This window comes from Arachis hypogaea, chromosome 5, assembly GCF_003086295.3.
Source record: "Arachis hypogaea cultivar Tifrunner chromosome 5, arahy.Tifrunner.gnm2.J5K5, whole genome shotgun sequence".
Classification (NCBI taxonomy): Eukaryota; Viridiplantae; Streptophyta; class Magnoliopsida; order Fabales; family Fabaceae; genus Arachis; species Arachis hypogaea.
Window position 1 is genome coordinate 75028076 of NC_092040.1, and position 10997 is coordinate 75039072.

Below are 10997 nucleotides of genomic sequence, written 5' to 3' on the forward strand. Positions count from 1 at the left end.
AGGCATTATAAAGGGATTTATTATCCTCTTGTTTAAAGCCTTGGATGTCCAGCCTTAGCTGTGTCATCCTCTTAGGAGGGTAAAAATGATTCAGGAATTTGTCTGACAACTGTTTCCATGTCTTTATGCTTGCTATAGGTTGGTTATTCAACCACCGTTTAGCTTGATCTTTTACAGCAAATGAAAACAGTAATAGTCTGTAGACATCCTGATCAACCTCTTTATCATGTACTGTGTCAGCAATTTGTAAAAACTGTGCCAGAAACTCAGTAGGTTCTTCCTGTGGAAGACCAGAATACTGGCAGTTTTGCTGCACTATGATAATGAGTTGAGGATTTAGTTCAAAGCTGCTTGCTTTGATGGGAGGTGTACAGATGCTACTCCCATATGCAGCTGTAATGGGGTTAGCATATGACCCCAGAGTCCTTTTGGACTGATTGATCCCACTTATGTCCATAATGGACAAAAGGGAAATGATAATGATTGCAGAGAGATAAATTTTGTTTGTTTGTTTTTTTTTTTGAACTAAACGAAAAAAATAAAATAAAATAAAAGAAAATTGAAGAAAAAGAAAGAAAATAATTTGAAAATCAAAAGGCAAACAAGATCAAAGCAAATTGAGAACTGAATCAATTAGTTAATCAAAAAGATTTTGAAAACAGCAATTAAAAAGATATGATTGAAAAATTTTTATGAAAAAGATTTGATTTTTAAAAAGAGGAAAGAGAAAAACAACAAAAAGACACCAAACTTAAAATTTTAGAAAATCAAACACAAAATTTTCGAAAATTTTTAAGGGAAAAACACAAAGAGGACACCAAACTTAGAATTTTTATGAATCAAAAAGGGACTAAAAACATGCAAAAATCGAAAATCAAAAGAAAAACAAAAGCATGCAATTGACACCAAACTTAGAATATGAAACTAGACTCAACTAAAAGACTCTAAACCAACAAAAATAAAAAAAAAAGTCCTAATCTAAGCAACAAGATAAGCCGTCAGTTGTCCAAACTCAACAATCCCCGGCAACGGCGCCAAAAACTTGGTGCACGAAATTGCAATCACACTTTTGCAACTCCGCACAACTAACCAGCAAGTGTACTGGGTCGTCCAAGTAATACCTTGCGTGAGCAAGGGTCGATCCCACAGAGATTGTCGGCTTGAAGCAAGCTATGGTTATCTTGTAAATCTTAGTCAGGATATCAGAAATTTTCAGGATTGATTGTGAAAAGCAAAAGAACATGAAATGATTACTTGTTTTTGCAGTAATGGAGAATAGGTTGAGGTTTGGAGATGCTCCATCTTCTGAATCTCTGCTTTCCTACTGTCTTCTTCTTCAAACACGCAAGTCTCCTTCCATGGCAAGCTGTATGTAGGGTTTCACCGTTGTCAATGGCTACCTCCCATCCTCTCAGTGAAAGCGATTGCATATGCTCTGTCACAGCATAGCGGAATTCATCTGTCGGTTCTCAATCAGGCCGGAATAGAATCCAGTGATTCTTTTGCGTCTGTCACTAACGCCCCGCCTTCAAGAGTTTGAAGCACGCCACAGTCATTCAGTCATTGAATCCTACTCAGAATACCACAGACAAGGTTTAGACCTTCCGGATTCTCTTGAATGCCGCCATCAGTCTAGCTTATACCACGAAGATTCCGATTAAAGAATCCAAGAGATAACTACTTAATCTAAGGTAGAACGGAGGTGGTTGTCAGTCACATGTTCATAGTTGAGAATGATGATGATTGTCACAGATCATCACATTCATCCGGATTAAGAACAAGTATTATCTTAGAATGGAAGCAAGCATGATTGAATGAGAAACAGTAGTAATTGCATTAATCCATCAAGACACAGCAGAGCTCCTCACCCCCAACCATGGGGTTTAGAGACTCATGCTGTGGAAGAAAATGTGTAAAAATGTCATAAGGTCATCAAAAGGTCCTGATACAATGTCAAAAGATCCTATTAATAGTAAACTAGTAACCTAGGGTGTACAGAAATGAGTAAATGACGTAAAAATCCACTTCTGGGTCCACTTGGTGTGTGCTTGGGCTGAGCAATGAAGCAATTTCGTGTAGAGACCTTTTCTGGAGTTAAACGCCAGCTTTCATGCCAGTTTGGGCGTTTAACTCCAGAAAATACCTGAAATCACAGAAAAACACACAAACTCATAGTAAAGTCCAGAAAAGTGAATTTTAGCTAAAAACTAATAAAAATATACTAAAATCTAACTAAATCATACTAAAAACATACTGAAAACAATGCCAAAAAGCATACAAATTATCCGCTCATCAGCAGGGCAGTGTTTCCAAAATGAAGGCCCGTGTTCGAATCTGGGCAGAGGCACACGCTCAATCATTTTCATTGGTTTCTTGGCACGGTAATGCCCCTTAGTTCCTTGCTTCCTCATGGTCCCGTGTTCAACGCTTGTGGCAAGCATTTGGAGACAATTTCCTTTGAATTTCTCCCTTGGTGAGCCCGATACTGCCCTTGTGGAGGGCAGGGCAAGGTTTTGTTCCTCTTGATTCCAAGGCACAGATTTGTGCTCTGCCCTTGTAGTGGGCAGGGCAGAGTTGCCTTTCATGCTTGGTTCCCTTATGTTGCCCTCCTAGAGGGCAGTGTGCCCTTGTGGAGGGCAATGCTTGCCTCTCCTCATGTTGTGCGCCACACTTCTTCTCTCTTTGACCACACTTTCTTTTCCTTGGGCCATACTTCCTTAGGCTACGCTTTTTCCTTTTTTCCTTTTTTCACCTACAATAAACCAAAACAACCACTCAAAGTATCACTAAATTCAAGAGGCTTATAAATCAATTAAAATTCAATTAAAATTAGCTTAAACCTCATGGATTAACATTTATTTCATGGTGGTTGCTTGATTTAAAGAAGTTGTGCTTTTTCACTCCAAATCACTTACTTAAGAAGCAAGAAAGTGCATAAAGACTAACAAAACAAATGAAATTAGCTTGAAAAATGGGTATATGATGACTTGTCATCAGTGGGGCTATGATGGGAACTGAGGAAAGTATTCTTTTGAGATATTCGAAAGCCATCATGCATTATTGATAAAAAACAAAAGGTACATCACGGACAAGTAGATTACCAAAAGGTTTGGCAATTTTTGAAAAATCTCTAATGAACCTTTTGAAAAACCCAGCATGTCCTAGGAAGCTCCTAATTTCTTTAACATTATTGGTGGAGGTAATTTCTCAATTACTTCTATCTTAGCCCTGTCCACCTCTATGCCTTTATTAGAGATCTTATGGCCAGGGACTATCCCTTCAATTACCGTAAAATGTCATTTCTCCCAGTTTAAAACTTGATTAGTCTCTTGGCATCTCTTTAGCACCAAGGCAAGATGGTGTAAGCAATTAGGGAAAGAGCAACCAAACACCAAAAAATCATCCCTGAAAACCTCAACGAATTTTTCAATCATGTCTGAAAAGATGGACAACATGCATCTTTGGAAAGTGGCAGGTGCATTGCACAATCCAAAGGACATGTGTCTATAAGCAAAGACCCCACATAGGCAAGTAAAAGATGTTTTCTCTTGGTCCTTTGGGTCAACCACAATTTGGTTGTAGCCTGAGTAGCCGTCCAAGAAGCAATAGTATACATGTCCTGCAAGTATTTCCAACATCTGGTCCTTGAAGGGAAGTGGAAAATGGTCCTTTCTTGTGGCCTCATTGAGCTTTCTGTAATCAATGCACATTCACCATCCTGTGACAGATCTTGAGGGATGAGTTCCTTCCTCTCATTAGGCATCATAGTGATTCCTCTTTCTTGGGAACTAGTTGGACAGGACTCACCCATGGGCTGTCTGAAATTGGATAGATCACCCCCACCCGCCATAGCTTCATTACCATCTTTTGTACCACCTCTTTCATGACTGGGTTCAACCTTCTTTGGGTTGAATGGAGGGCTTGGCATCATCTTCTAACAGGATCTTATGCATGCACATGGAAGGGCTTATCCCCTTCAAGTCAGCAAGGTCCATCCAATAGCATCTTGGTACTTTTGTAGAACTTTAATTAACTCCTTCTCTTGCTCTTTACTTAGAGCAGAATTGATGATCACTGGGTAGCTCTCATCACTTCCCAAGTATGCATACTTGAGAGTGGAAGGCAATGCTTTCAGTTCAAGTTTGGGTGCTTCATTCTCTTCCTTCTTCTCATCTAATGTGCTTGGAATGAGTACCTCGGCTGATTGAATTTCTACCGTGTCACTGTTTGATGGGGAGTCTTCTTCTGCCGCCTCCTCAAGTTCTTCATCTTTAAGGGTTTCATGTACCCAGACCTCTACTGCATCCAACCTCATGCATTTTCCTAGTGATTCCCATGGGTAACTCATGGCCTTGAACACATTGAATACCATTTTCTTATCATGTAGTCTAAGGACGATTTCTCCTTTTTGGACGTTGATGATGGCTCCAGCTATTGCTAGAAATGGCCTTCCAAGAATGATTGAAGCTTTGGCATCTTCCTCCATGTCCAACACCACAAAATCTACTGGGAAGATGAAGTCTCCCACCTTTACCAACAAGTCTTCTACTACATGGGAAAATTTGAATGATCGGTCTGTTAATTGAAGAGCTATTCTTCTTGGTTCGGCTTCCTCAATCTTCATTCTTTTCATTATTGCTAAGGACATTAAATTCATGCTGGCTCCCAAATCACATAAGGCTTTTTTCACGGTGATTTCTCCTAGAACACAAAATATTTGGAAGCTCCCAGGGTCCTTCAATTTCGGAGGTAATTTGTGTTGAATAATAGCACTGCACTCCTCTGTTAACACCACAGTTTCATCATTTCTCCAGCTCCTCTTCTTGGTCATTAACTCCTTCAAAAACTTGGCATAGAGTGGGATTTGCTCTAGTGCTTCAGCAAAGGGGATGTTGATTTGGAGTCTCTTGAAAACTTCGAAGAATCTGGAGAATTGGTTGTCCTTTTCATTCTTCCTCAATCGTTGAGGGTAAGAAGCTTTTGGAACATATGGTCTCAGGACTTCTTTTTCTTGGGGTGGGTTAGAGGCAGGTGCTTGTGTTTCTTCTTTGTCACTTATGCTTTCATCCACTTTCTTCCCTTGTGTTTTCTTTAAGGCTTCCTTCACTTCCTTCCCACTGCTCAGTGTAATGGCCTTACATTCCTCCCTTGGGTTTTCCATGGTGTCACTAAGAGACTTGCGGGTAGGGATTTGGTTTGATAGATATCCAACTTATGCCTCAAGCTTCTTAATGGCAGCCCCCTAGTTTTGCATATTAGATCTCACCTCCTCTTTAAAAGTTCTCATGTCCTTGGACTCCATGCAAAGTTCTTTAAGCATGGCCTCAATTCGGGATAGTCTATCCTCAGATGCTTGTGGGTTGGAAAGTGGAGGTTGAGGTTAGCTATTTTGTGCTTGGTATAGAGGCTGGAAGGAAGTGTTATGTGGGGGTTGATAAGGTCTCAGGTTGGGCTGTTGATAAATAGAATTGTTTAAATAGGTGGACTTTTGATGTCTATGGTCTTGGGTTTGGTTCTGCTGGTTTCCCCACCCAAAGTTTGGGTGGTTTTTCCAACCAGGATTGTAGTTCTTGGAGTGTGGATCATAGGGTTATCTTGATGAATTTCCAACATAACTGGCCTGCTCCCATTAACATTCTTTCTCTGTATTCACCCCTTCTTGAGTTGGTGGTTGTGTATTGACTGCTGCAACCTAGTTTCTCTCCAACTGCTTGGTGAGTTCTACTAATCGAATTGTAATCAAGTCGTTCTAAGCTAGCAATGCATCCATATGGCTCAGCTCCATCGCTCCTCTGTTGGTGCTCTGCTCTGAAGCATAGAAGTACTCATTATTGGCCATTGTTTCAATGATATCTATGGCCTCTTCTATGGTCTTTTTAATATTGAGAGAGCCTCCTGAAGAATGGTCCAGGGCCTTTTTTGCTTCTATAGAAAGACCTTCATATAAAATATGCAGCTGCACCCATTCATTGAACATATCAGGAGGACATCTCCTTGTTAGCTCCTTATATCTTTCCCAGACTTCATATAATGTTTCTCCATCCAGTTGCCTGAAAGTTTGCACCTCCATTCTAAACTTAATTATCCTCTGTAGAGGGTAGAACTTTGTTAGAAACTTATTGACAACATCATTCCAGGTGGTAAGACTCTCCTTAGGAAAGGATTCAAGCCACTTAGATGCTTTGTCCCTAAGAGAAAAGGAGAACAAGAGTAGTCTATAAGTGTCAGGATGAACACCATTGGCCTTCACAGTGTCACAGATTCTCAGGAATGTTGTTAGATGTTGGTTGGGATCTTCTTGGGCACCTCCTCCAAATGAACAATTATTTTGAACCAGGGTGATGAGTTGAGGTTTTAGCTCAAAGTTGTTAGCATGAATGGTTGGTTTTAGGATACTACCCCAACAATTTCCTAGGTTTGGATTGACGAAAGACCCTAGAACTCTTCTCTCTTGCCCAAAATGATTGCCAGTACCCTATCCAACATGATTGTGTACTTCCTCTTCCATGGTAATGTCTAGATTTTCTTCCACCTCTTTCTCTCCAACTATTCCTTTACCGCTTACTTTCCTCCTTAATCTGAGGAAGGTCCTCTCAGGTTCACTATCAAAAGAAGTTGAAGCTCCTCCTCTTCTACCTGTCATACACAGAGCAAAACAAGCAAAAGAAAACAAGTGAAGAAATCTCTCTTGTTAAGAATTGTGGTTAGAGTGATTGGTGCAATTTGTTAAACAGTTAGTAGTTTAGTGTGCAAGAATGTAAATAAACAATGAAAAATAACAAAAATTGCTGAGAAAGAAAGTAAACAAGCTGAAATGATTCTAATCAACAAAAGAAAATAAAATGTTCAATCTTGTTATCCTCCGATTTATCATTGTCAATGCAAAATCAAACCCCGGCAACGGCGCCATAAACCTGATGCGTGAAATCTGTATCGCTATAAATTTTTTTCGGCAAGTATAGCGAATTGTCGTCAAGTAAAAACTAACAATAGGGTGAGGTTGAATCCCACAGGCATTGATTGGTTGAGCAACTTTAATCAGAGGAATGTTCTAGTTGAACAAAACAGAATTGAGTTGAGATTTGCAAAAATTTAAATGGCGGGAAATCTAAATAGCAAGAAATGTAAATGACGGAAAAGTAAATAGCTGAATGTAAATGGCATAAAGTAAATCACAGAAAGTAAATTGCAAAAAAGTAAATGGGGATGGGGATAATGAATATCAAAGTAAACAACAAAATATAGAGAATGGTAAGATGAAAATGGGGAAGCTCATTGGGTTCAGAAGATGTTGTATTTTCTGGATCAAGTTCATTCTTATTTCTTCCTCAATCCATGCAACTCTTTGATCTCTTGGAAATCTTAGGTGATTGAATCCCAATTCCTTGGCAATCCAATCTCTTTAAGCTTGAACAATTGCCCAATTCCTTGATCTAATTGCTCATGGGAAGAGATGAAGTGCAATCACTGATTATACCACATATTTTTCTATATCAAAGTATCGGGAGGATTATATGTCACTATATCCATCCAACTCCCAATCTAGTCCAACATGAGAAGGCCTATCTAGCATGATTTCCTCATTCCTCTTCCAAGGTTCCAAGGAAACCAAGTATGAACAATTTTTCTTCCAAGACAATTACTCAATTGGATGAAGATCGAAAGCTTTCAAGGAAATTAAAGAGAATGAAAAGGAGAAGAATAACAAGAAACATGATTGATCCATTGAATTACAACAGAGCTCGGGTACACGAAATCGTAAGTTCACACTTCTCTCATAACTCTGCGCAGCTGACCAACAAGTGTACTGGGTTGTCCAAGTAATACCTTATGTGAGTAAGGGTTGATCCCACGGAGATTGTCGGCTTGAAGCAAACTATGGTCATCTTGTAAATCTCAGTCAGGCGGATTCAAATGGTTATGAGGTTTTGATAATTAAAAGACAAATAAAACATAAAATAGGATGGAGATACTTATGCAATTCATTAGTGGGAATTTCAGATAAGCATTTGGAGATGCTTTGTTCCCTCTGAGCTTCTGCTTTCCTATTGTCCTTATGCAATCATGCGTACTCCCTTCCATGGCAAGCTGTACATTGGTAGATCACCGTTGTCAATGGCTACCATCCGTCCTCTCAGTGAAAACATATCAGCTACGGTTTCCCGCATGGCTAATCTGCTGTCGGTTATCAATCGTGTTGGAATAAGATCCATTGATCCTTTTGCACACTATCATTGCACCCAATAGTCATAAGTTTGAAGCTCGTCATAGTCATCCCATCCCAGATCTTACTCAGAATATCACAGACAAGGCTTAGACTTTCTGGATCTCAAGAATGCTGCTAATTGATTATAGCTTATACCACGAAGACTCTGATCTCACGGAATAGAAGGCTCTATTGTCAGGAGAGGTGACCATGCATCGTGAGATAGGAGGCTAAGAGATACACACTCAAGCTCTCACAAATAAAACGGAGGTGGTTGTTAGGCATGCGTTCATAAGGGAGGATGATGATGCGTGTCATGGATCATCACATTCATCAGATTGAAGTATGAGTGAATATCTTGGAACAAGAATAAGCGTGAATTGAATAGAAAAACAATAGTACTTTGCATTAATTCATGAAGAACAGCAGAGCTCCACACCTTAATCTATGAGATGTAGAAACTCCACCGTTGAAAATACATAAGTGATGAAGGTCCAGGCATGACCGAATGGCCAGCCCCCAAATCGTGATAAAGAGATCAAAAGTGATCCAAAGATAGTCTTAAAAATGATCTAAAGATTTGAATACAGTAGTAAAAAGTGCTATTTATACTTAACTAGTAAACTAGGTTTACAAAAAATGAGTAACTAAGTGTAGATAGTGCATAAATCCACTTCTGGGGCCCACTTGGTGTGTGCTTGGGCCGAGCATTGAGGCTTTCACGTGCATAGGCTCTTATTGGAGTTTAAACGCCAGTTTTGGTGCCAGTTTGGGCGTTTAAATCCAGCTTTGGTGCCAGTTCCGGTGTTTTATGCCAAAAAAGGGTCTTTGGTGGGCGTTTGGATGCCAGTTTTGGCCATCAAATCTCGGGCAAAGTATGAATTATTATACATTGCTAGAAAGCCCACGATGTCTACTTTCTAACGCAATTTAAAGTGCACCAATTGGGCTTCTGTAGCTCCAGAAAATCCACTTCGAGTGCAGAGAGGTCAGAATCCAACATCATCTTCAGCCCTTTCTCAGCCTCTGAATCAGATTTTTGCTCAGGTCCCTCAATTTCAGCCAGAAAATACCTGAAATCACAGAAAAACACACAAACTCATAGTAAAGTCCAGAAATGTGATTTTTGCATAAAAACTAATAAAAATATACTAAAAAGTAACTAAAAGATATTAAAAACTATGTAAAAACAATGCAAAAAAACGTATAAATTATCCGCTCATCGCAACACCAAACTTAAATTGTTGCTTGTCCCCAAGCAACTGAAAACAAAATAGGATAAAAAGAAGATAATATACAATAAATCTCAAAATATCAATGAAACTTAGTCCTAATTAAATGAGCGGGGCTAGTAGCTTTCTGCCTCTGAACAGTTTCGGCATCTCACTTTATCCTTTGAAGTTCATAATGAATGGCATCCATTAGGAACTCAGAATTTAGATAGTGTTATTGATTCTCCTAGTTCAGTATGTTGATTCTTGAACACAGTTACTTTATGAGTCTTGGCCGTGACCCTAAGCACTTTGTTTTCCAGTATTACCACCGGATACATAAATGCCACAGACACATAACTGGGTGAACCTTTCAGATTGTGACTCAGCTTTGCTAAAGTCCCAGTTAGAGGTGTCCAGAGTTCTTAAGCACACTCTTTTTTCTTTGAATCACGACTTTAACAACTGAGTCTCAAGCTTGATTTAGCCGCCTATACCCGGATTGTATTCCATTGGGCCCTCCTATCCATTAATGCTCAAAGCATTGGATCCTTTTTACCCTTGCCTTTTGGTTTAAAGGGCTACTGGCTTTTTCTGCTTGCTTTTTCTTTTCTTTTTCTCTTTTTTTTTTCCGCAAGCTTTTTATTTTTTTCACTGCTTTTTCTTGCTTCAAGAATCAATTTTATGATTTTTCTGATTATCAATAACATTTATCTTTTTCATTATTCTTTCAAGAGCCAACAATTTTAACATTCATAAACTTCACTATAAAAAATATGCATTGTTCAAGCATTCATTTAGAAATCAAAAAGTATTGCCACCACATCAAAATAATTAGACTAATTTCCAGATAAAAGTCGAAATCCATGTACTTCTTGTTCTATTGTAATTAGGAACATTTTTCGTTTAAGAAAGGTGAAGGATTTATGGGACATTCATAGCTTTATGACATAGACACTAGACACTAATGATCATGTAATGAAGCAAAAACATAGTCAAATATAAAGCATAAAAATCGAGAAAACAGAAAAATAAGAACAAGGAAATTAAAGAACAGGTCCACCTTAATGATCGCGGCTAGTTCTTCCTCTTGAAGATCTTATGGAGTGCTTGAGCTCCTCAATGTCTCTTCCTTGCCTTTGTTGTTCTTCCCTTATGGCTCTTTGGTCTTCTCTAATTTCATGGAGGATGATGGAATGCTCTTGGTGTTCTATCCTTAGTTGCTCCATATTGAAACTCAAATCTCTTAGAGAAGTGTTGAGTTGTTCCCAATAGTTGTGTAGAGGAAAATGCATCCCTTGAGGTAATTCAGGGATTTCTTGATGAGGGACTTCCTCATGCGTTTACTGAGGTCCATGAGTGGGCTCTCTTGTTTGCTGCATCCTTTTTTTAGTGATGGGCTTGTCTTCTTCAATGAGGATGTCTTCCTTTATGAGAATTCCAGCTAAATTGCATAGGTGACAAATGAGATGAGGAAAGGCTAACCTTGCCAAAGTGGAGGGCTTGTCAGCCACTTTGTACAGTTCTAGAGGTATGATCTCATGGACTTCCACTTCCTCTCCAATCATGATGCTCTGGAT

At 39.1% G+C, this 10997-nt stretch overlaps 1 protein-coding gene across 1 annotated transcript; it reads right to left on the bottom strand.

The window, feature by feature from the left end:
* Positions 1–3161: 3161 nt before the first annotated feature.
* LOC112803603 (uncharacterized) lies at positions 3162–5161 on the bottom strand. Its single transcript, XM_025847088.1, has 3 exons — positions 4110–5161; positions 3524–3693; positions 3162–3277 (listed from the first exon to the last, which is right to left on the bottom strand). The coding sequence occupies exons 1-3, from the start codon at positions 5159–5161 to the stop codon at positions 3162–3164; spliced, it is 1338 nt and encodes a 445-aa protein (XP_025702873.1).
* Positions 5162–10997: the final 5836 nt, after the last annotated feature.

What these genes read in the sequence shown, in the direction of transcription:
- LOC112803603 (XM_025847088.1), bottom strand. Translation starts at nt 5,161, where the DNA reads ATGGAAAACCCAAGGGAGGAATGTAAGGCCATTACACTGAGCAGTGGG. An exon ending in GCATTGCCTTCCACTCTCAA is followed by an intron (nt 3,694 to 4,109) that starts GTATGCATACTT and finishes CATTGATTACAG; the next exon opens with AAAGCTCAATGAGGCCACAA. An exon ending in AACATCTTTTACTTGCCTAT is followed by an intron (nt 3,278 to 3,523) that starts GTGGGGTCTTTG and finishes CGGTAATTGAAG; the next exon opens with GGATAGTCCCTGGCCATAAG.